The sequence below is a fragment of the Syngnathus floridae genome, chromosome 17, assembly GCF_059516105.1.
Source record: "Syngnathus floridae isolate MCC-2025c chromosome 17, RoL_Sflo_1.0, whole genome shotgun sequence".
Classification (NCBI taxonomy): domain Eukaryota; kingdom Metazoa; phylum Chordata; class Actinopteri; order Syngnathiformes; family Syngnathidae; genus Syngnathus; species Syngnathus floridae.
This window is the reverse complement of record NC_142429.1, coordinates 4,309,021-4,332,871: the sequence shown is the minus strand read 5'-3', so window position 1 is coordinate 4,332,871 and position 23,851 is coordinate 4,309,021. Positions and strand designations below refer to the sequence as shown.

General features: G+C 48.3%; 3 protein-coding genes across 8 annotated transcripts; 2 read left to right on the top strand and 1 right to left on the bottom strand.

Moving 5' to 3' along the window:
- Positions 1-249: 249 nt before the first annotated feature.
- On the bottom strand, positions 250-8,632 carry tecpr1b (tectonin beta-propeller repeat containing 1b). 5 transcript variants are annotated; one of them, XM_088358515.1, is made up of 26 exons: positions 8,470-8,632; positions 8,285-8,373; positions 7,267-7,498; positions 7,011-7,193; positions 6,778-6,900; positions 6,587-6,709; positions 6,020-6,194; positions 5,839-5,939; positions 5,659-5,760; positions 5,303-5,430; positions 4,567-5,129; positions 3,968-4,071; positions 3,730-3,885; positions 3,508-3,657; positions 3,283-3,440; positions 3,053-3,180; positions 2,866-2,959; positions 2,692-2,788; positions 2,515-2,594; positions 2,146-2,202; positions 1,888-2,062; positions 1,504-1,639; positions 1,319-1,411; positions 1,137-1,243; positions 941-1,060; positions 250-858 (listed from the first exon to the last, which is right to left on the bottom strand). In XM_088358515.1, exons 2-26 carry the CDS (start codon positions 8,314-8,316, stop codon positions 724-726), a joined length of 3,552 nt encoding a protein of 1,183 aa, XP_088214641.1. In that variant the 5' UTR covers positions 8,317-8,373; positions 8,470-8,632; the 3' UTR covers positions 250-723. The 5 variants fall into 5 exon arrangements, with proteins under 5 accessions (XP_088214641.1, XP_088214644.1, XP_088214643.1 ...); XM_088358518.1 differs by having other exon boundaries at positions 2,866-2,956; XM_088358517.1 differs by having other exon boundaries at positions 8,285-8,346; positions 8,470-8,610.
- Positions 8,633-9,349: 717 nt separating this feature from the next.
- bri3 (brain protein I3) lies at positions 9,350-12,710 on the top strand. 2 transcript variants are annotated; one of them, XM_088358511.1, is made up of 3 exons: positions 9,350-9,942; positions 11,202-11,298; positions 11,565-11,636. In XM_088358511.1, the coding sequence occupies exons 1-3, from the start codon at positions 9,758-9,760 to the stop codon at positions 11,619-11,621; spliced, it is 339 nt and encodes a 112-aa protein (XP_088214637.1). In that variant the 5' UTR covers positions 9,350-9,757; the 3' UTR covers positions 11,622-11,636. The 2 variants fall into 2 exon arrangements, with proteins under 2 accessions (XP_088214637.1, XP_088214636.1); XM_088358510.1 differs by lacking the exon at positions 11,565-11,636 and adding an exon at positions 11,702-12,710 and having other exon boundaries at positions 9,363-9,938.
- A 476-nt stretch (positions 12,711-13,186) lies between these two features.
- On the top strand, positions 13,187-22,479 carry smc6 (structural maintenance of chromosomes 6). Its single transcript, XM_088358508.1, has 27 exons — positions 13,187-13,316; positions 13,511-13,703; positions 13,945-14,080; positions 14,244-14,349; positions 14,533-14,669; positions 14,874-14,935; positions 15,009-15,089; positions 15,161-15,262; positions 17,086-17,205; positions 17,290-17,388; positions 17,456-17,602; positions 17,675-17,763; positions 17,835-17,999; positions 19,182-19,360; positions 19,437-19,644; positions 19,724-19,838; positions 19,905-20,065; positions 20,141-20,276; positions 20,385-20,465; positions 20,542-20,712; positions 20,841-20,978; positions 21,039-21,184; positions 21,308-21,433; positions 21,512-21,617; positions 21,693-21,847; positions 21,917-22,012; positions 22,175-22,479. The coding sequence occupies exons 2-27, from the start codon at positions 13,575-13,577 to the stop codon at positions 22,257-22,259; spliced, it is 3,276 nt and encodes a 1,091-aa protein (XP_088214634.1). The 5' UTR covers positions 13,187-13,316; positions 13,511-13,574; the 3' UTR covers positions 22,260-22,479.
- The last annotated feature ends 1,372 nt before the right edge of the window (positions 22,480-23,851 follow it).

Below are 23,851 nucleotides of genomic sequence, written 5' to 3'. Positions count from 1 at the left end.
TGTTTTGCAACTTCACGATTGTACCTTGGGCAATGATGCAATATGGGAGTTTGGTCAGCAAAACTTTAAAATAGAACTTTTTGGCGTCTTGGAAATTAAAATGGCGGAAGGTAGCGTAGTTAACAGTTTAGTAGCAAACAAGTGTAAGATATGGGAAATTTGTGTGTGGAACGTTTGGCTGGAGGTGATGGATGGGCACCCCGAATTATTATTAATGTGAAAATGCTGCACACAAGTCACATTGATACATTTGATGCTAACAGGAAGATCTCTTTATTTTTATTATTAGAATTATTATTGCAGAGTCCAGGAAGGGTCCATCCCATTGTTTCTCTGTATGTACAGTTTTGTTATATCTCGTTTGTGTCTTTGGGGGCGGGGTGCAAACAGGCCCAAAAGGTACATCAGACAAGCACAAGACATAAATAATAACATAAATAACATGCACAATAAACAACAAGACCCCAAAACAATCAATCGAAGACCATTTAGGATGATTTGAGACTTTTAGCCCTTAATCAGTGTTGATCGGATATTTTGCATTTGAATAGCAGAAAAGGATGCACACATGCACAAGATTTCATAATATTCCCTTTTTTGTCAGCTGGTTGTCCAAGTACAGAAAATGTCATTGGGCCTGTGTTTGGAATTCTTCACTCACTGAGCGATTCCCCACACAACCCGTGTGAAGATGATTGCGCATTTCCAATTGCGGTGCTCACGTTACACACTCGCAGTGGCCCCGTTGACTCGCGAGGGGAGCGGGCTGCGGGGCGACGGAGGTCCGGCGGCAAGCACCTGCTGCGTGCGGGGGGCCTCCACCGAGTTGGCCCGCACGCTGATGTGCTCCCATCCTCCCTTGGGAGCCAGAGGCAAAAACCAGGCCATGAATCGGAGGGATAAAAGTGTTGGGACACAGTGACTGTTCTCTAAGACTCACCCCTATGCCGTAGTCCCACCGTTGACCTTTGGGCTGCATGGGTCCGACACCCAGCCTGTGGCAAACAGCTCCCGGTGCCTCTGCGGGGAAGCCCGCCATTGCATCTGCGATCGTCCAGACCTAAAAACAAAACATTCTGTTCAGGGCGTGGTGCGCACACACGCACAGTAAGAATGGGCAGTGCGGTGGTACTGGCCTGGTCCAGCGGCCCCACCGAGACTTTGGTGACGTTGTTGGAAATGAGCTCCCAAGCCGAACCTTGAGGGTAGCTCGGGGTCAGGCCTTGTCTGTACCACAGGTTGCCTGAGGGAGAGGTGGGGAAGGGAGGTTGTTATTTGGAGGCTTGAAAGCACAATTATTATTCAAATTGGGACGCACCGTTTTCGTCCACAGCAAAGACGGACGTCCGCCCCACAGACAATTGTCTCAAGGTCTGGCGGGATGGAGAGGGAATGTGATACCAGCATTCTCCTGTGGTGGCACCACAACAAATTGGATTTTTTCATGTGATTTTTTTTTTTTTTTTTAATTAGCATTAGCTTTTGTCATTTTTGGAGGTTTACCTGCAGGGTTTTGCGGGGAGACAGAGCCTCTGTAGAAGACTGCTCCGTCCTTGGCGATGGCCCACACCTGATTGGCGCCACCAATGGCGATGGACTTGAAGGGCTGGTCTGTGCCAACATGAAGCCAGGAGCTTCCCTGGAATAGGTCAAATGCACCAATAAATTTAAAAAGAAGAAGAAAATCACTCAATCTCTGGACACCATTGTACAAGCGTTGTTAAGACACCATTTTGGTGCTAAGGACCTATATTGAAGCTGGTTGAGAAGCTTCGTGCCATGTTTTGTTGCTCTCGCTTAGCAATTGGAACCCTTTTGAGGGGAAACATCAATTATTCTAGGCAGGGCTCTGTCCTTCTCCCCTGAGACAACAAACGATGACCTTACTGCCGGGTTTTGTGGGGTGATGCCCAGCCGGCACAGCACGTCCCCCTTGTCGCTGAGGGCCCACAGGGGGACCTGCTCCATGCTGCTGTGGGCAAGGCAGGGCATCAGGGAGACGTCGCTCAGGGGGATGGGCAGGACCGGCCGCCACGGGCCGCTCAGTGTGATCTGGCACTTCCTGGACACCCGACAGACAAAAGTCGTCATTGTGAATTTGGAAAGCGCCAATGTGTTTGTGAATGTGAAGCTGAGCACGCTTACCTTGTCCAACGTCTTCTCCTGACAAAATCTTTCAGCGTTTTGTGGCCATGAAATGTTCTACAAGAAACATGCAAAACCTTTCAATCCATTTGAGAAATTATAGTGTGACTGTTCCACTCCAGTCCCGTAGGTGGCGGGAATTCACATTACAAAGTGGCTGCTGACTGCAACATGACCTTTCTGTCTTTCACTTCCATCGACCAGACATGGTGAGTGGGTCACCGCCCCACTTGCAGCCCATTGTAAGCAGACTGTAACAGCACAAAAGTGTCTCAATCCAGATCGGGGGCAAAATTTGGCGAGTAACCTGGCTGATTATCTGACTAACGGGAAGCACTTCTGGAAACGTATGCAATCGATGATACGTACACGGGAAAGTCGGCAGCATACTGCCATCCTTCCTTGTCCGTCCCACCGGGAACATTGTGGTCCACGGCCCACTCAGACACCTGGAACGCAGAACAAAGTGCTGCGGCCCAGATCAAATCAACTCGGAGTGAATGACTGTGCCGTATTAAATTGAAACCAGACGGAATGGCCACCCACCCATGCCCACTGGGGGGAGGGTGGCTGGGTGTTTCCTTTGGTGCACTCCCGCAGTCCACTCTCGTCGCTCCACATGGGGCGGTCGGTGGGAAGTCCTCTGGCACAAAGACACCAAACAACAGTCAGGCCAAAACCACAATTGTTCCACAGTTGCTGGGCCGGTCATGGCGCTACCTGTCCGTGTAGCCAGTCACGGGGTTCCATCTTTGATTCTCATACACGTGCATGCTCCTGATGTCAATCTGTTGGTGCACGTCACCCGCATCTTCTGCCACCAAAGCAGACAGAAAAAAACCTTTTGACCGGGCCAGAGCTTGGCTGCTCTTTAAAGCGCAATGCTAATCGCAGTGAAGATTTTTACCCAGGTTGGCTTGCCGCCCGGGGTGCCCGCTGTACACCCAGGCTGTGCCATCCCACCCAATGCCCCACACCAGCCCCAGACTGTTGGCCTCGACACAGCGCATGTGTCCGGGGACCTGGCGCCAGAACCTGCAGCACCGCGTTGGAGCGGCGAGACCGGAAGACAGAAACATAAAAATCCGTTGGCATGAATGGATGCAGAATGCACTGCCGTGCCGGTGTTGCTCTCACATGAGGTCACAAGACTGCGTGTGCGTGGCCGCCTCCAGGGAAAAGGAGGGCTCGTGGGCAAAAATGTCCCCTTTGGAGGTTGTGGACCACAGGGCCTGCTTGGACGGTGGAGTGGCAATTCCCCGGCACTCGCAGCAAACGTCTGACAACAAGCTCAGCTGGAGGACAGAAATGACACATCGGGATGATGCCGAGGTCTCCGCCCCCCATCATCTGAAGACTTACCCAGTCATTCATGTCCTTTTCTGTTTGGGCCGCTAGAACCAGGGGACTCCTCTGTCTGGTCCTGTAGCCTGTGTAGACGGCAAACGCGTAGTGGCAGTCCCGTGCCACTGGAACCAGCGCGGTTATCTCATTGATGAAGATGTGAATGTACTGCAAGATTCAGCAAGTCAACACTGGAGTCAGTCGAGGACTCGATGCGAGGGCGGGACTTGACCTCCGTACCTTTTTCTCATCATATTGCGTGTAGTAAATGAAGAAGATGCTGTCCTTCCTGCCGTCCGACTTGGTAGACTGTTCCAGAGCCGCAGCTACGTCCAGCCAGCGCTGTGGCTTCCAGTCTCTCCACCACCGTAGCGTGCCTTTACGCACCCAGATGGACTATGCGAGGTATACACACGCATAGTAACACATGAGTAATGACCCCCACCTCAACCCCACCCACCCACAAGACTAGTCCTACATTGCTTCTTTCCAGAGGTTTCTTGCTGATCTCCTCTCTGGGCTCCTGATTGCTCCAGGCTGAAGACTGCACGGGAGTCAGTGACCAAGAGCTAACAAGTGGGCCTAAGACACACACACACGGAAAGTCAGACAAACGTGCAGACAACCACAAATAGGGCACAGCACATGTGAGCACAAGCTGCACAACAGACACACAACCCACAAAATGGACATGAACACACATGAAATGTGTTTTGATCATTGTATGTGTGGGATGTCTGAAAAGTTACGTCAGTGGTGCCTTGAGATTCGGGTTCCGTTCATTCTACACTATGACTACGCTCTTAGCAGAACTGGACAATTATTAATTGTTGATTTCAATGTAGTGTTATTAAATTATTTAACTTAACTTCATGAAATCATATAAAATGACCTGTTTAAAGAAATGACAGTTTTTGGACCATTTGAATGGACATTGTGCAGCTCCTTTGGGTGTGCACACTATGGCCACTTGGAGGCAGTGTAGTAAAGGCATACAAACAGTCACAGAAAAATGTAGACTGCCTAACAAAAAAGTCAGGGCACTTGTACATCAACCCATCGCAGTTGTCCTTGTACCTGTAGCGCTGAGCCAGCTGACTTGGGAAGCGGCGTCCACATTGCAGCCCCCTCCCGAAATCCAAGCCCACACGGGACCCTCCTCCTCCCCAACACCTTGTGCACCGTCCAGACTCAGTCCGTCGCTAAAGCGGGGTCCTTCTGCTAGCGTACTTCGAGCCGCCTCGGCGCCTTCCAAGTCCACATTGCTCCAAGGGGCGCCGGGCCCGAAGGCGTCTGGGCTCAGGGTGATTTGTGCCGGGGAGAACTGCCCTTCCTCCTCAAGGGGGACGCTTGACTGTTGGTTTGAGGAGCTTTTGTCGCGGTCTGAAACCAGGCTGTTAATGAAGCTATCGCTTGCGGGGATTAAAGTTTGAGGTGCTGCAGGTGCATCGTTTGTCTCTTGAGAGGCGACGGGGACTCCTCCTAAGGGGACCACTGAAGGGTCTGCCGATTCCAGGACTGGAGTGTTACTTGTGCTGTTTACCGGCTCCGTCGGGCCGAACTCGGAGTCCGAGTTGGTGCAGTTCAGCGCTGAGCCTTGGAAGGCTTCTGCCGGCTGCCTACTCAGCTTACAGCCGTCCCTTTGAGAACATAATTAAAGTTAGGGAGGGAAACGACCACTGGGCTATATTGCTAGGCGGAGGTTTTGCTCCATCCATCCATTTTCTTCCACCTATCCACTTATTATCTGATGTTAGTCAAAGTAGTACTTATCGGACCGTGTTCACTGTCTCGGTTAAAAATGCGCACAGACCTGAGTGGGACGGTGTCTCGAGCGCTGCCCCACTCGGCGGATACGGGGATCCAGCCGTTGCCGCTCGGTTCGGATGGGGTCACCCCAATTCGGAAATACAGACCGCGGTCCTCACCAACCGCCCAAACCTGGCAGTGAAAAAAAATGTTTTGGCTTACCGCTACTTTTAATGACCTGCCTCGCGGCAGTCATCTTGACATCGAGACAAAAAGCCACACGCAAATATTTTGCAACACGTCAAAGCTGTTTTGTGATCGTCTCAACTTTTTAAATCGTGCAGATGAAATTGTTAGCAGTGAGTGCGAGTTTGTAAAGCGTGATTAACATGGACTTAAAGGAACAGACGAGCGCGTGACCTGGTCGTTGAGCCCCACATCGAGCATCATCATCTCGCCGACAATGCCGATCCATCCCGAGCCGCAGGGATTGTGGGAATTGACGCCCCGCCTGAACCACACCTGCCGCGGACATCGTTGAGCGGTATGAGCACGTGTAGAACTGACGACATCATCATCATCGCCATCAATGCGGCTCACCTTGTAGTCTTTAGTGATCACCCACACAACACTGACCCCTACAGACACATGGAGAGTCTCCACCTCCTTCTGGGGTGACTCCACCTCCAGCCACGACGTGCCTGGAGGAGCACCAAAACGAGTCTTTTAATACCATCATGAAAGTTTGACTGTCGTGGTCAGGAAGTGAGCTTGCGCCGACCGGTGGGACTGTCCAGGCTGAGGCCTGCGCGGACCAGCAGGTTGCCATCCCATAGCGCAGCCCACAGCAGGTCTCTGGGACCCAACGCCAGCTGGGACACCTCCTTGGGTACCTCCACTTCTTCCCAGCCGGTGCCCTCAGGGACCCGAGGGTGGATGCCGTCCCTGAACCACACCTGAAAGACATCAGGTGACTATTGCAGCTCTCCAAAGGCCACCTACAGAAACTGCCTGACAAATATTTGAAGTCATGCTGCCCCCTTGAGGCCAAATGCCGCAGCAGCCCGTGATGCTCTTTTGCAGAGTTTCACCCAATTGCCGACCAATCACCAAAAATAATACGATTTTGCTCTATTATAAGCAGATTTGTAACCGTTTGCATGTAAAGTGAAGACATGCTGTATTTATTTTAAAGTAGTGAACAAAAAAATTGAAGACTTATGCGCAATACATGAATTTATTTCAAATGATTAGCTAAAGTGAATCCTATTCCACAGAATAAGCTTTGATTAGGAAGACAATTCGAATGAAGGTGATCTATTGACAAGAAATGGGAAACCCTTCTGACCTGTCCTTGTTGGGACACAGCCCAAAGGTGAGGGTACCTCCCAGACTCGTCGCTCATCTCCCAGCCGCCGCAACTGATGTCACAGAGAGGTAGCGGAGGCTTCCCGGGATGCGCCGAGGGGATCTGCGAGCAGAATTTTCCATCCAATTGTAGCACGCGACTGGAGATTAAAGACAAGCCGGAGTCCAAACCTTGGCCCAGGTGCCTTGCGCCGTGTATCTTCTGTAGCGGATCCAACGCCGACGACGCACGCAAGAGTTCCATTTCTTGTCGGGGGAGAAGTTAGCGGGGAAGTCGACAGCATATTCCCAACCCTGCACCAAAGCGTAAACAGCATAAAGAGGCTTTGAAGCGCCTCGATTGGTTCGCTACTCATCGCACGTTCTCGTGAGCCAGTCAAAATTGGGCGCACGTGTGTTCTCACCCCGCTCTGACTGGGTTCGCCCCCACAGCTGTGGTCCACATACCAGTCCCCCTCCCACTCCCAGCTGCGGGACGGCAACCGAAAGCTGTCAAATGGTTGAGGATTCATCCCAATCACGTCGCTCCACGGCCAGCGGTCGGTGGGCAGTAGCGTGTCCGTGAATCCGTCCACGGGATTCCACCTCTGAAATAAACATCAACAACTCAGAATAAGAAATAGATGGATGGGACCCCTGAGTGTCCCGTCTAATCCTGACCTGGTTTTCATAGGTCTCCTCTTTGTAGCGGATGGGTGTTTCATGAGGGATCATGTTGAGGTACACGTGGTGGTCACAGCCGATGCCCCAGCAGCGATCTTTCCCGGCGCTGACGCGCTTGAGCTCCAGTAGTGCGTCGTCGGCACGGACCCAGCGCTGGCCGGTGGTGGAAACGCTGTACACCCGCCCGTACACGTCTACGGCCCACAGCAGCGTGATCGACATGGTGGTTCTAAACCAAACAGGGTGGAATTGCAGAAAGAGAGGTGAATGCATCATACATGACCATAAGACTATGATGATTTATGATGATGCTAATATTAACCCTTATGGTGAACTTTTCTTATGTCCAAAAGCACTTCTTTGAGATCAGTTCTTGTTAAACGGTAGTTATTCATGGAAATTGATTGATCGATTGATTGAACTTTATTTATCCCACAGTGGGGAAATTTTCTTGTCACAGCAGCGTACAAGAGAGCAAGAATCCAAGAAACAAGTACCAAATGTAAAAATTGATTAATAACAGACAAACAAGGACAAAGACACGTGCCACTAGTCGCGGTAGAGACGAAATGGAAGGAAACCAACACATGATCAGGTGCCATGTTGTAGAGTCTGACAGCAGTGGGAATGAGGCACCTGTGGAACCTCTCCTTCCTACACCGTGGGTGTAATAGTCTGCTGCGGAAGGAGCTGCTATTCTTGCTCGTTAGGTTGACAGTATATTTAAAAAGGTGATTTTCGAATAGCACTGCTCATTAGTTTTACTTTGAAACACCAGACCGGAACTTTGACTTGTAGACGGATACTAATCCGCTATGTTGCCAGATACCAAAGCTGTCGCCTGATTCCAAACAGGCCCTTCAGCTCTTTTTTCGTGTTGTAATTGTTTTTTTTGTCTATTGTTATTGAAACAAGAACAGTTTTAAAAGCATGCGTTAGACTACGGGGAGCTATGCAGAATTCACTGATAACATTAATTAATTGTTTTGGGAGCGTGCAGTGGCAGGTAGCCTACCTGAATGTTGGTATCCGATACGCGGTTGTCATGGGAATGTGGAGGAAGGTGTCACAGCATACCTTTGGAACATTGCGGAAGGTGGACACCTATGCCAGTGGACCCGTTTATCGCAAAGTAGTCTATAAGCTGTTTGCATATTCACTGCATATCTGAACATTTTTCTTTTAACCCACAACACTTACTTAGTTACATGTGGCTCCGCAATTCCATTAAGCGACCCACTCAGAGTCCCAGCCAGTGAAGTCACGCCAACATTTTCCCACAACAGCGTTTTAAATTAGAGAGTAGCGGAATGCTGGTTTTACAACTCAGGAAATGGAGGTAGCTGCGCTCCAATTGGTTAAGAGAGCGCAAAGAGGGCGGGGCTTGTGGCCTTACTCATTGGTCCAATCCGGAAGCGCGTGACATTTGTTGATGTCTGATTGACGTGCAATATTTCAATAATTTATACCAAGTGTGAGCGTTTTTAATTATTTAAGATTAAGGTTTCTTCTCGTCATATAACAGCTTGACGCCTCTTACGTGTCCACAATTATTATCATCGATACTTAATATTTGAATACACTTTGTCTTTAAAAACGCAATTCAGTACAGTGTAAACTTGTTTGCTGATCTTAAAACGAAGCAACTGAATATTTCAACTTGTATGAATGAATCATAAGAATAAAAACGTAAATAACTACAAAGGGGGGTCAAGTAGCCCCATCCACATCGAGGCGTCACTATCATGTGTTGTACAAGAGTTTCTCACGGTGACACTACGTTTGTATACGGAATGAAATCAGTAAGCCATGAGTATTGTCCTTATTACTATTACGTATTCTTGTCTGTTATAAACAGCAACCTTGCTTATTAGCCTGTCCCAGATGTTTTCAAAACAATAAAAATATGTATACAATTTATTATTTAAAACAAACTTTTCTGTTTTACACACGCTTTGTTGCCCAAGAAGTACAGTATAACACATCGACTACTCCAAAAGACGTGCAAATGGTGACAAAAATGGAAGCGGGCCGTTTATTTTGCTGCACTGTCTCTTTAAAGAGGCCTGGGCGCTTGCAGGGGAGCACTAACCGCTCATCACATGATTCCTCTCTTGTGACAATCGACAGATGAGGGGGGAAGCCTGCCTGAGTTGAGCAGAGTTACAATGCGCTTTGGTGACAGCTGATTGTTGTTGTATCGCCCAAGAAGCAACGATGGAACTCAGTTAACTGTCGGAGCATTCCTGTGTCGACGTTGATGTTGTAAACTGGGCTTTGATGTGTCGCGAGGGACAAAGTTGGCGCATGGAGCGCGACCAACTTTCGTTTTTGACGCAACGTCGTTTTTTGTAAACCTGTGTCGTGTCGTTTTTTCTTTTCTTTTTTGTTTTTTTTGCGGAGGCCGACAGCAAACTGGTAAAGTCGTGAACGCGCCTCGGCGTCCTTCCCTTAAAGTTAGGTGGCACGCCGGACAACTCTGGCTGACATGGTGGACAACAAACCCATTCTTCAGGACAGACCTCCCGCCTACAACACTGTCCCTGGGGCTTACGAGTATGGCCCACAGCAGCAGCAGCAGCAGCAGCAGCAGCAACAGCCGCCGCACGGCTACGGGGCTATCCCCGCCGTAGCGCCGCCGCCCTACCAGTACCCACCCGGCGGCCATGGTGGGTACGAGCAAGGATTTTCTGTGTGTTGTGTCGCATTGTGCATTTCACATTAAACGAAACTCGACTTTATTAGAAGATGAGTCACCGGCACGCATTTCCGCAGTCGTTACTGCATGTTTTCTTTTGCTTCCAGCGTCACTTAAAAGGGACTAAAATGTGCCGAAAACTTAAGCGTCTACGATATTTATACCTGTTATCATATATATGTATACCTGTTGTCATGTATATACTACACGGAGCACACTTTTTTGGGCGTTAACGAGTAGTATGCTCGTTTATGGAGGTCCAACTAGTTAATTTTCGGGTGATTTTATAGGCGGAAGTCGTGATTATATCACGGAAGTAAAATTGTGGATTTTTAAAAAAAATTTTTTAGACTGGCGGTTTTGGTAACACCCAGGATAAACACATTAACCATTGCCTGCTCAGTTACTTATTCTTTCGTCCGTAATCACTTTATATTATAAAGTTTATAGGAATTTTTGTATCATGGACTATTTTAGTTATATGCATCAGCCAAACGAAAACATTTTTTTGTACTACCGTTAAACCTTACTAAAATCAAAATCTGTATTTAAAACACTGTGTATTCAAGTTTCCAAATACCATGACAACTGTTAAACCCGGTAGTATTAAAAGCTGAGAAGCTGTTCCTAAAGAAATGCTAATGTATTGTTAAAAGTTAAATCCAACTGAACTGTCAGCAGTGATTCTTTTGCATACCACCAAGTCAGGCTACATACCACACAAGTGGTTCTAATATTGTACTTTGAGAATCACTACACTACATTTTCGAACAGCACAAAAAAACGCAACTTTATAGGCTACAATAGGGTGCTAAGGGGGAGTCCCAGCATGGTCTGCACCTGTTGGAGCTATCCAATGTGACAAGAAACATAACGTTGTTCGACTTGTTAATGGTTACAGCATGTTCAGTGAATTAAAGGCGGATTCACATTCCCCCAAACACGTGTTTCTGCTCTCACGTGCTATCTTTGTATCAAAGTTCAGATAAGCGGCTCTCAAGTCTGTCAATATTGTCTGAGAGCTACTCACATGATTGATTTCTTTTCCCCATAATGATAGTATGGTCACGGGAATATTTTAACACCTCAGTCATTTCCATTGTGTCACAATTAAGAGGCCACATTTCAGAGCATTTAATCAGGTTGACGTTGATAAATTGCTTTGGGAAAATTTGAAACTTCCTGTTTTTTCAGCTCTGTGTGCAATCATGTGCATGTTTCTTGTCAAACACAGGCCAGTTGGGAGCGGCCGTGTCCCATCAGCCCTACGCCGGAACCTATACGGTCATTCAACCCTCCGTCGTGGTGGTAGGAGGATGCCCAGCCTGCAGGTAAAGACACACAAATCTCATTTAAACTGGCACCTTAAGATGATGTCGCCACTTGTAATTAAAAAAAAAAACCAAAACCTTCTGGACAAATTGAGCAATGTGAGTGTCACTTGGCCGGCGTGACGAAGCCTTTAAGCCTTCTTGTATTCTTTTACTGCCGCAACCACCGTTGTCATTGGTTAATGTAAGGTTGAGCAATGACGCACACACTTGCATATCTTGGGTCTTGTGAGCGGATATGACTTTCACACATTTTTTTTTTTAAGTGCACGTCAGCCAGCATCCTGTTAGTCACATGTCGAGCCATACGTGGCAAAAGGTGAATTGCTAATTCACGAGCAGAACGGCAGATCGCCGCTTAATAAGTGCTTTTTCTTTCCTCTCTCCCCACTTGATTTGACAGAGTTGGCGTTCTGGAAGACGATTTCACCTGCCTGGGAATCCTGTGTGCCATCTTCTTCTTTCCACTGGGCATCCTCTTCTGCTTCGCCCTGCGGCAGAGGCGATGTCCCAACTGCGGCGCCACCTTTGGATAGATCAAGCCAACAAACGTGTCAGGCACTCAAGCACAAGGCACTAAAGAGTGCCACTTAGGCTTTGAGGTGAAATTTCAGGAGGAAGCTAAAATGTGGCGTGACCTTTTCACCCTCGCAACAACGAGGCGCTCTAAAAAGCCCACGCCAGGGCCGAGGTTCTGACTACAATCGCATTTTAGGTCCATCCTTTCATTTCAGCCCAAAGCTCAACATCCTTAACTTTTTGTGACCAGTGTACATGACAAAAATCCATTATTTTTCTGCCTTTTTTGTTTTCTGCCTACCCCCCCCCCCTCATTATATTCTAGAACCAGTAATTTCTTTATCAGTCATGAACTGACGCAATACTTTTTTTTTTTAGTTCAGGTTGAGCTCAGTGCTGCTGACCAAGCATATATTTTTGTAAGGACAACCAGGAAGGAAGGATGTAAACAAAATGGACAGCTGCCCGCAGAGTATTTTTTCGTAAATTTGTTTCTGGGGGCCATATTTGCACTGATGGTTGATGATTCTGCTTGCTTTTGCTTTTGTTTCCCTGTTGCATCTTCTTCAGGGCCAAAAACACCGACCTCAGGTACTTTCACCTTCATCACTGTTTGAAAAGTGGACTCTTCATGTTGAGAGTGCAGAAATTATTCAGAAAAATGAAACAGCTGGATTTGTCTCAGTGGCCCCTTCTTCGGCAAGACAATCAAAACATGTCGTCGTTGTCTTCCATCCCAGCAAAGGTGTCATCTTCTAAAGAAAAAGAAAAATGTCTTTTGGAAAAAAACATATTTGCTTTTGGAAACAAACACTACGCATGCTCGTTCCTATTATTGTGCTTTTTTTATATACTGTTATGCTAGTTTATGATATTAAAAACATGCTACCCAAGTTGTGGACCAATTGTTTTCTGGACACTTGTTTGCATTACACCTTTCTCTGGTATGCTTTTCTTCTTTGCTTCATCACTTGATAGAGAGAGCTAGTAAGCAATGTCTGTCATTAAGTGATGAACACTGTTATTCCAACTTCAAACTGACCGCCAGTTGCCCATCCCTGCCATGGACCAATTTTCTTGATTCCTGTTCGAGTGTCAGTGGAATTTTGCAATCATTAATGCTACTAAGTGTCTGCAGCGCGAGCGAGGGCATAGAGAAATGCAACACAAATATAAACAAAATGTCAGTGTAGGCTGATAAGAACACGGTCAAGGCTTGTGGGAGAATATGCAATACAAATGCAATAATGCAAAAAAAAAAAATGCAATACTATTTTGGAGCGGGTTCTAAAAACATTTTCTAGTACTTTGATCGCAAAGAGAATAGACGATCATGATGTAATTTTTAAAGCGGTGTATGTTGAACGCGATCTCGTGTGTTCTCGCGAGATGTTCATTAGAATGCTTGGCGGCGGAATTTCGATTTCCAAATCTAGCAGGTTGTTACTTCTGCACCGCTTTCTGGCACATCTTCGTCTATACCGTTGTTCGAACGCAAGGTATTCTGCCTCCATAAAGTTTCAGAGTCCTCAAGACCTAGTGAAAAGTCTCAGCGGCTATCAAAACGACTGCTCGCATTTTGCTGTCACCGTTCGACAGCAAGCTAATGCTAACGCTTCGTCGCCGTGGTGTTGTTGGGTTACTTTGTGACGTACGGTTCAGAATAGAACGAATGACAATGTTCATTTCACAGCCTGGCAGTGAGCGGCCGGCAGCGTGCCCTTCTCCTTCATCTCGCTTAGAAGAAAGAGCGCAGAATGTCCAAAAGGAAAGGCAGTCCTGTGAAATCAACTCCCCACAAACGACTGACATCGGTGCAGCATGACGACAACGAAGAAGATGAAGATCAAGACCAAGCTGAAGACCAAGACCAACTTTGCACACAGGTAAACATGGGCTGATCAGTGGAAGTTTGTACAAAGAGTAACTGCAAGAATCATAGCAGAAACCCTGGTGGAGCTTAACAGTCACTCTGCAAAGTAATAAGTATCTGTACTTGAATATCAAGTGGGATTTTCTGGTAACTTTCATTTTCTAGGAACGCCAATTTCACAAAAAGGGAAGTTAAAGAACAAAACGTTCTTTTATGGAATATAAATGTATTAAGTAACTACCTGTCTTGTTCAGGAGCAAATTGTGGCTGAGGTGGCGAGTGATGCCGGCATTGTGGAGAGCATCACGCTGAAGAACTTCATGTGCCACTCTTTCCTTGGCCCCATCAACTTCGGATCCAACGTTAACATTGTCGTCGGCCGTAATGGAAGTCAGTTATTGTGTCAATTGTACCCTGGCTGGGCAATTAATCGATTTTTGTCAGGATGATAAAAATAACTTTATTTGAAGTCGCCCAGCCCTAATTGTGACGGCATGCTGCTATTTGCCCTTCTGTTTAGTAATTAAGCTTCACGTGCTCTTTTTTTGTGCAGGTGGAAAGAGCGCCATCCTGACAGCGCTCATTGTCTCTTTAGGTGGCAACGCGCAGGCCACAAGCAGGGGGTCGTCCCTCAAGAGTTTTGTCAAGGAAGGTGAAAGGTAAAGCTTTTACCCCAAAGTTGTATTGCATCAGATGACCGAAGGCTCAAATTTTGATGTTATGCCTTTGTGCCATTTTTCAGCTCCTTTCATGTATTTTTGCAAGTGGTGCATTTCTGTCAACTCCGCACAGTGCCATCATCTCAATTCATGATGCTCATTTTTGCCTCTTTGTTGTCACAGCTCGGCCGATGTGTCCGTCACCTTGCGCAACCGAGGCAAGGACGCCTACAAACCTGAGCTGTACGGTGCCTCCATCATCATTGACGTGAGGCTCAGCCACGACGGCGTGAGAACCTACAAGCTGAAGAGTCAAAACGGTATACCTGGCTCAACACTCAAACGCAACACGACGGGTTGTTGAAGATTGTACTAAAATGAACACAATGCGGGGCCCGCTGGGTGGCGGGTGACGTCAGCGAGAGCACGTGTGAGCGTGAGCTGGGCTCGACAGCAGCTCTTACGCCCTATTGTATGTCTTCTACTGTCCAAACAAAAGTGTAATTCATTCTTTTTCTTTGTAGGGCAAACAATCTCGACCAAAAAGGAGGAGCTTGCGTCGATTCTGGACAATTTTAATATTCAGGTTGGAGAGGATGGAGATTCTTTGTGTTGCTGATGAGAGTGCCTAACGATCAAGTGTCCTTTTGCTTGCCCAGGTCCACAATCCTGTGTCAGTTCTCAACCAAGAGATGAGTAAGAACTTCCTGCATTCCAAAGGAGAGGCAGACAAGTACAAGGTTTGTTGATTGACCCGAGGTTTGTGTTTTCTGTGCTCAAGACAGATTTTCGTCTCGCTCTTTTTGCTCAGTTTTTCATGAAGGCCACGCAACTGGAACAGATGAAAGAGGACTTTATCCACATTAAAGCCACCAAGAATATGACCGAAGATAAAGTGGCGCAACATGGCGAGGTAACATCCATCCATCCGTCCGTCCATCCATCCATCCATCCATCTTCCGCTTATCCGGGGTCGGGTCGCGGGGGCAGCAGCTTTAGGAGGGACTCCTAGACTTCCCTCTCCCCAGCCACTTCATCCAGTTCATCCCGGGGGATCCCAGGCCAGCTGAGAGACATAGTCTTTCCAGCGCGTCCTGGGTCGTCCCCGGGGTCTCCTACCGGTGGGAAATGCCTGGAACGCCTCCTGATGAGATGCCCGAGCCACCTTATCTGGCTCCTATCAACGTGGAGGAGCAGCGACTCTACTCCGAGTCTCTCCCGGATGACCGCGCTTCTCACCCTATCTCTAAGGGAGAGCCCGGACATCCTGCGGAGAAAACTCATTTCGGCCGCTTGTATCCGGATCTCGTTCTTTCGGTCACGACCCATAGCTCGTGACCATAGGTGAGGGTAGGAGCGTAAATCGACCGGTAAATTGAGAGTTTTGCCTTTTGGCTTAGCTCTCTCTTCACCACGACGGACCGGTACAGAGTCCGCATTACTGCCGACGCTGCACTGATCCGCCTGTCGATCTCGCGCTCCATCCTCCCCTCATTCGTGAACAAGACCCCAAGATACTTGAACTCCTCCACTTGGGGCAGGATCTCATCCCAGATCCGGAGAGGGCATTCCAGCCTTTTCCGACCGAGGACCATGTACTCGGATTTGGAGGTGCTGACCCTCATCCCGACCGCTTCACACTCCTCTGCGAACCGCTCCAGTGACAGCTGGACATCACGGCCTGAAGAAGCCAACAGCACCACGTCGTCTGCAAAAAGCAGAGACACGATGCTGAGGTCCTGAAACCGGACCCCCTCAATGCCTCGGCTGTGCCTAGAAATTCTGCCCATAAAAATTATGAACAGAATCGGTGACAGAGGGCAGCCTTGGCGGAGTCCAACCCTCACTGGGAACGAATCCGAATTACTGCCGGAAATGCGGACCAAACTCTGGCATCAGTGATACAGGGACCGAACTGCCCTTATCAGTTGGCTCTGCACCCCGTACTCCCGAAGCACCCTCCACAGAACCTCCCGAGGGACACGGTCGAACGCCTTCTCCAAGTCCACAAAACACATGTGACCTGGTTGGGCGAACTCCCATGCACCCTCGAGGATCCTGCTGAGGGTGTAGAGCTGGTCCACTGTTCCACGGCCAGGACGAAAGCCACACTGCTCCTCCTGAATCGGAGGTTCGACCTCCCGACGGACCCTCCTCTCCAGCACCCCTGAATAGACCTTACCAGGGAGGCTGAGGAGTGTGATTCCCCTGTAATTGGAACACACCCTCCGGTCCCCCTTCTTAAAGAGGGGAACCACCACCCCAGTCTGCCAATCCAGAGGCACTGTCCCCGATGTCCACGCAATGTTGTAGAGGCGTGTCAGCCATGACAGCCCCACAACATCCAGAGCCTTTAAGAACTCCGGGCGGATCTCATCCACCCTCGGGGCCTTGCCACCGAGGAGTTTTTTAACTACCTCAGTGACTTCGACCCCAGAGATTGGAGAGTCCGCCTCAGAGTCTCCAGGCCTTGCTTCTACAATGGAAGGCGTGTAGGTGAAATTGAGGAGGTCTTCGAAGTATTCTCCCCACCGACTCACGATGTCCCCAGTCGAGGTCAGCAGCACGCCATCCCCACTGTAAACAGTGTCCTGGCGAGGTAAAGCAACAAAAAAACTATTTTCTTATTTTATTCTTATGGTGGTGAACTAATTAAACACGATGTCCTCTTGTCAGCCATCCGAGGTCTGAGAACGGTTTGAGTTCATCTTGGACATTTGTTTGAATGTGTCGCAGTACTTGAAGGAGCTGAGGCGAAAGTATCTGGAGAAAGAGGATCGCTACAAGAGCCTGTCGTCCGTGGATGAGATGCAGACCAAGCTGGAGGAGTTGCAGAAGCAAATGGCCTGGGCTCTGGTTCGATTTTCGCTTGAATCATGAAGCAGGTCAAAGAGACTTTATCTGAAATGATTTTGGGCCGGACCTGGCAAATTTTGGCAGGTGATGGAGATAGAGAAGGAACTGGAGCCTTTGAAAGAGAAACTGCAGGCCAATAAACAATCTACGGAGAAATACGATGAGAAAGTGAACGAATGGAAGGTAATAACGCCGCAGCGGCCTCGAGTGTTTTCGTCCACATGAAGAGCATGCCCGCCTCTGCTTCCAGAACAAGGTCAAGGAAGCCGAGCAGAAGTACAAACTGATCCAAGAACAGCTGGAGGGCATCACACAGCAGGTGCAGGAACTGCAGCCCAAATGTGCCGAGCTCAAGGCAGAGGCGCAGAACCGCGATGCCCTTTTCAAGTCCAGCGAGGTTTGCCTTGTTAGCGTCTTCCGTTCCAACAAAAGTCGGATGCATCCATAGCAATGGCCCGCTCGTCTCCAGGTCGCGGTCCACAGATGCCAGGTCAGCCTGAGGGACCTGGAGCGGGACAAGGCTCACCTGTCTTCCAAGATCAACGATCTGCAGCTCAGGTGCCACATGCAAACGCTCACGTGCAGCGTGCTCGCCCTCTCACGCGTTCTCACTCGGCACATCCTTCCAGCATCAACCGGGCGACGGGCTCTGCCAGGCAGGCCAGGGTTGAGAGCATGCAGCGCATCAACCGCCACCTGGAGGATCTCCATCACCAGACGGAAACGCTGGGCCAGCAGATTAGCCAGTATCAACACGCCTGCGCCCGGGCCAAGGAGGAACATGCCAAGATACGGTAAAAAAACAAACAAAAACAATGAAGGGAGGCCTACAAACATATGGTAATATCCTTGGAATAATACTTAAACAAAATCCCAAGCCGTGTTGGGCTTAAAAAGAAACAAACGTTTTTCACATTGTTATCATAACCTAAGCTGTATCTACGGGTTGCAAATAAATATATAGTGGAGCCTCGGCTTTCGAACGCCCCGGTTCTCGAACAAATTGGTATTTGAACAAAAAATTCGAGATTTTTTTGCTTCGGATGTCGGACGAAATTCGGTTGTCAAACCTCGCGAGACGAGCTGAGAGGACCCGCATGCTAACTGACTCCGTTCGTTATTACGTTCTCGTTACTCTGAGGATTGCATCAACTCTAATCATGCCTCCAAAGGAAGCAAGTGGGAGCAGTAAAGCCATCCTAAAACAATGCGACACTGAGAGCCCGGCACGCTGCGGTTGCGCAATCGGACCAAATTAAGCTCCCTGTGCACTGAGGTCCACTTAATATTTGGAAAGTACATTAGGACTTTAAGAATATTTTCTAAATTTTAGCGACCGCTCTGTCGCAATAATGCGATCAGTTGTGAGGTCAGCGGTGCGCAACGGTTGCGCGTTCAGCGGTGCGCTGCAGTTGCGCGATTGGACAAAATTAAGCTCCCTGCGCACTGATGTCCACTTAAATTTTGGAAAGTACAACAGGACTTCAAAAATATTTTCTAAATTTCAGTGACGGCTCTGTCACAATAATGTGACCAGCGCGGTGCAGCTGCGCGGTCGACGACGCGCTACGGTTGTGCGTTTGACAACGCGCTGCAGTTGCGCAATTGGACAAAAATGCGGAAATGAAAAAATGCTTAAAAAAAGGCGTTTTTTTTTTTTTTGTTTGGAACGGATAAATTTTTTTTCCATTATTTATAATGAGAAAATATGATTCAGAATTCGAACATTTCACTTCTCGAACAGCCTTCTGGAACGGATTTTGTTCGAAAACCGAGGCTCCACTGTATAGACAAAATTTAGTTTGAGTTCACCAAAGACTTGGCCAAAATCTCTCTCTCGCTCTCTCTCTCTCGCTCTCTCTCTCGCTCTCTCTCTCGCTCTCTCTCGCTCTCTCTCTCGCTCTCTCTCTCTCGCACATGCTCTCGCTCTTTCTCTCTTTTTTTTCTTTTTCTTTTTTGATTTGACGTGCTCTCAGACGAGAGCACGATGCACTGAAGAAGTCCACTGAAGCCCAGGCGAGGAACTTGCGGGCGATGGAAGGCAGTCGATCCAATCGGCTGCGGCGCTTTGGCGAACACATGCCTGAGCTGCTCTACGCCATCCAGGATGCGCACAAGCAGGGGTTCTTCAAGCACAAGCCACGAGGACCCCTGGGTAATGTTCGACCCGAGAATTCCGCGCAGCTCCAACAAGTCTGTGGTGTGGACGTGCGTCAACTTGTGCGCCGCAGGTTACCTGATCAGACTGAAGGACCCGGAGCAGGCTCTCGCCATCGAGGTGTGCTTGCAAAGTCTACTGCAGGCCTTCACCTGTGACAACTACGACGACGAGAAAGTGCTGAAGGGACTCATGGGCAGAGTCTTTGGGCCGCAGTCGGGCCGCCGGCCTCCCATCATCACCTGCAAGTTTCTCCCAAACGTCCACGACACCAGGAGGAGGTCAGGGAGGCTCCGGCTGGAACTGAACACATTCACACGCATATCCAGGGTTGAACTTGGCCTGCTTTGTCTCATTTAGGGCTGTGAACCACCCGGACTACCCATCAGTGCTTCAGACTCTAGAAATTGATGACCCGGTGGTGACCAATTGTCTGATTGATCAAAGGGGCATTGAGAGCATTTTACTCATCAAGGTGTGATATCAAAAAACAAAAAAATGCCACTCGGGCTCCGTTGACTTCACGCGCGCTTCCCCACAGAATCGGGCCGAGGCTTGTGACGTGATGATTTCCAGAAAGCCGCCCCCCAACTGCTACCAGGCTTTCTCCAAAGACGGCGACCAGGTTTTTGCCGACCGCTGCTACGCTGCCGAGCAGACGCGAGCAAACTACCTGTCAGGAGACGTGGAGGAGGAGATCAGGTAAAAGGTTGCTGGCCAGGTGTTGGCGCCGCCAGACGGGAGTCATAACCGGTGCTGCTCTTTCCTGTTTGGCAGACACCTGCAAAGAGAGGTAGAGACTAAAAAATCTCAGGCGTCGACCCTGCAGCGGCAAATGAGCAAGCTGGAAGAGGAGATCAAACAAAATGAGAGACTGGAGATGGAAGCCCAAGCAGAAATGAAGATTGCCATTGTATTGCTTCCCTCTCGTTGAGTTTGTTGTCAAATGTTGAACAAATTGATTGTAACCACATTGTATGACTTGAGTGCGGAACTCCTCAGAGGTGCGCATTTATTGCAGGACAAAGCCACAAAGTATCGACTGGAGCTGTCGGACCTGCAGAACTTGGAAGAGCCTCAACTGGAGGACCTCAAGCCGCTGGTTGGTTGGTCGCCAAGCGCGCCATGCACGAGTCGGAGCGCGCTTCCTCCGGTCGGCTCAACTGTAAACTTCACAGGAGGAGGATCTTCAGGAGATTGTCACCAAGATGGCGGAAGAGAACCAAAAGTGCGACGAGGCGAGAGCCCAGAGGTCTGAGCTCAAGGAGAACTACCAGAAAGCGGAGCAGGAGTACAACCTGCACAAGGAGCGCATCAACACCATCGTTGAGAAGGCCGACGCCATCAAGGTAGGCGGTTCTCGTGTTGTCGCTCACTTAGCATCAGCGTAGCAGTGATGCAATTCCATCAAGCTTGAAGCCTGCTATTGGAGAACTTCCGTAAACGTGTTCATCGCACCACACTTGTGCGCGCCAAGGAGGAGCTGATCAAAGTGGACCAGGAGGTGATGAAGTGCAAACATCACAAGAAGTACTACGACGACAAACGCGGTGGCCATCTCCAAAGCATCCAGGAGCTGGAGGACACCTTGCGCAACAAAGAGCAGGAAGTACAGGTAGGAGCGTCCGCTGTGCACGTTGGGCAAGGATTTACCAGGACGCTCCTTCTGTGCCAGGTCAACGTGCTCAAAGCCACGCAGATTTGGCCTGAGCGCCTCCAAGTGAAGCGCACCGCTAAGAGCTTGGACACGGAGATCAGCCGACTCAAGGTGAAGCTTGCCACCCAGCAGGAGCAGGAGGGCGATCGCCACGAAATCATCAGGTACACACACACACGTAGAATTGTACTAAAAAAAAAAAAAAGGGTGTGGTTGGGGGGAGCTCATGGTGGCCACAGTCAATGGCGGATCCTGCAATGTGATTCTTTTTCCCTCACAAAACGCAGAGAATACCGTGACGCTCTGGAAAAGTACAAGAACACGGCGCGGCAGATGAAGAACCTTAACATGTTCATCAAAAGCCTGGACAGGGTGATGAATCAAAGACTTAAAGTTTTTGGTGACCTGAGGAGGTAGGCCGGGAAAGCCGCCATGCTTCTTTCCCTGTGCGCTGCGTCCGAACTTGAAAAGTCTCCACGCGTTGTTTTCAGTTTTCTGTCGGCGCGCTGTATATATTACTTCAGTGTCATGCTGTCGCAGAGGGGCTACACGGGAACCATGAACTTCGACCACAAGAATGAGACCCTCGTCATCTCTGTGAGGAGACCTCCCCCTACCTGGATAGTTTTGCAGCGACCGCATCTTCAAGGTGGTCTTATCTGGTCCCTGCAGGTGCAGCCCGGAAGAGGAAGCGAAGGTGACTTGGTCAACATGCGCTCACTTTCGGGGGGCGAGCGCTCCTTCTCCACCGTCTGCTTCGTTCTCTCGCTCTGGGCCATCACGGAGGCGCCATTCCGCTGCCTGGACGAATTTGACGTTTACATGGAAAGTCGAGTTTGATGGCAACGCTCGCAAACGAGCGCGTCTTGACGTGCGCTTTGATGTCGACTTTAGGACATGGTGAACCGCAGGATCTCCATGGACATGATGTTGCAGGTAGCCGAGAGCCAGCGCTACCGCCAGTTTATCTTCCTCACGCCACAGAGCATGAGGTAAAGAATGTCAAATATTTTCTTCTTTCGTCTCACAAAGTAACAATCAGACCGACAAAGCGCATCCCAAAATAACGAGTCATTCGCACCGCACCTACCGTGACTTTGTTTTAATTGATTCTTATAAAACATTTTTTTACATCTTCCTTCTCCTCTTTTAAGTTCTCTCCCGGAAACCGATCTCATCAACATCCTCCGTCTCAAGGATCCGCAACGAGGCCAAGAAAACCAAGATGAGCAATCCTAATGCGCATGTGAGATTTGCATCTTATGTTGAACAAAAAAATGTTCTTACATAGATTTGAAAGGTTTGCATTTTTCACATTGTGGAGGGGCGTTTGTGGTTGTTTGTCTCCATTCACCCCCCCACCCCCTGCCCTCAAGTATTTGTTTTCTAAGTATGTTGAGCACAAAAATATATTTTTTTTATTTGTTTTTGAACACAATAAACTATTTTGCACCTTGAATTGAATTGATGCTTGTCTCAGTTGCTCAAAAACGTCTTTATTAGAACACAAAGTATTTTCCAGAATGTAATGGGAGTGTGCCTTGACAGAGTTCAGAGTGATTCAATTTGGTCTCGGAGGGCCACTGTAGTTCTTAACATATCTCTTGGCATTTTTGTCACAAGGTTAAGATAAAGCCTAATTGTGTTTGTGTACTCGGACGCTGAGACCGATATAATACTGATGTTCTAATGCAGTGTTCTAACGCAGTTATGACACGAGGGGGCGCAAGTTGTTGAGAAACTTTCATTTATGGTCTTAAGGTCATGCCCACCTGAAAAGGGATATGTCGAGCGGTTAAGTTTTTTTCTTTTCTCTCCATTCTAACCGATGAAGCAACAAGTGCATGTGTACATAGTTCCAAATAAGGTGGCTAAGAGCCCAAAATAAGTATTTGCCTCCAACGCACTCTTTCTTCGAGTACAACGCCGCGTAGCTTAGCAAGGATACATGACATTTTTCATTTTCATCAATGCCCCATAAAGTCAAAACCAAAAGTTTATTTCAATCGGAAGTGCTCCGTTCACCAATGGAATGTGTCGTATACTAACCACAATTTTCAGTTGCGAGTCAAAATTCATTGGGCTTAATCTTAAACGCCTTCTAGTCCCGAGCAACAAAAAACAAACGTCATATCAAGTAAGCAGATTTCGAATGACCTTACCATCTTCAGGCATTTGTTAATTGGGCCACACCAAAATAGACATTTTTAAATTTCTGTTGTAGTGCATGAATTGAAAAGATGTATTATTTTGGAAAAAACGGATTTTTTCCGACGTAACGTTACCGGTGCGCCTTGATTACGTAATGATGCTAGTCTCGGGTAGCTGAGTAACCCCAAAAAGCACACAAACTAGTGAGAATCAGTCTTCGATACTTTTTCTCAACGGGAAAATGCCAACTGAGGAGCCTACTACCTCCAAGAACAAGTCTTTCTTTTAACAAATAATAATAGAAGTCCTTAGACTTGAAACGCTGCTTGAATGCAGCAACAGGTGACTCAACCAATTAAGGCTGCAAACGAGCAAATGATGCCTGCAAAATTGCTTCGGCATTTGGACAACAAGCACCCCTGATTAAAAGATGGACTTTCAATCTTTCGTTGTTTTTAGAGAAAAAACGTGATCATGAAAGAGGGACGCAATTAGGGTCACCACAACAAAGTAAAGCGAGATCGTGGAAGTTCGTCCGACTGATTCGCCCTTCTCGTGAGTTGTATTTCTCATTAACGGTACACTCGTTTTTATGTCGGTCGTGTTTTGTTTTTTTCCTCAACAGTTGTTACATGTCACACCTCGAAGGCGGGTTTGTGAATGCATATACTCAACATTTG

Excerpts from the sequence above, each read along its gene's own strand:
- bri3 (XM_088358510.1), top strand. The coding sequence starts at position 9,758 with ATGGTGGACAACAAACCCATTCTTCAGGACAGACCTCCCGCCTACAAC. Across the intron at positions 9,939-11,201 it reads GTACCCACCCGGCGGCCATG|GCCAGTTGGGAGCGGCCGTG; the intron begins GTGGGTACGAGC and ends TGTCAAACACAG. Across the intron at positions 11,299-11,701 it reads GGAGGATGCCCAGCCTGCAG|AGTTGGCGTTCTGGAAGACG; the intron begins GTAAAGACACAC and ends TTGATTTGACAG.
- smc6 (XM_088358508.1), top strand. The coding sequence starts at position 13,575 with ATGTCCAAAAGGAAAGGCAGTCCTGTGAAATCAACTCCCCACAAACGA. Across the intron at positions 17,206-17,289 it reads AGCAAATGGCCTGGGCTCTG|GTGATGGAGATAGAGAAGGA; the intron begins GTTCGATTTTCG and ends AAATTTTGGCAG. Across the intron at positions 21,434-21,511 it reads GTTTTTGGTGACCTGAGGAG|TTTTCTGTCGGCGCGCTGTA; the intron begins GTAGGCCGGGAA and ends CGTTGTTTTCAG.
- tecpr1b (XM_088358515.1), bottom strand. The coding sequence starts at position 8,316 with ATGACAACCGCGTATCGGATACCAACATTCAG. Across the intron at positions 6,710-6,777 it reads CGCAAGGCACCTGGGCCAAG|ATCCCCTCGGCGCATCCCGG; the intron begins GTTTGGACTCCG and ends TTCTGCTCGCAG. Across the intron at positions 2,595-2,691 it reads CCTCCCCCCAGTGGGCATGG|GTGTCTGAGTGGGCCGTGGA; the intron begins GTGGGTGGCCAT and ends TCTGCGTTCCAG.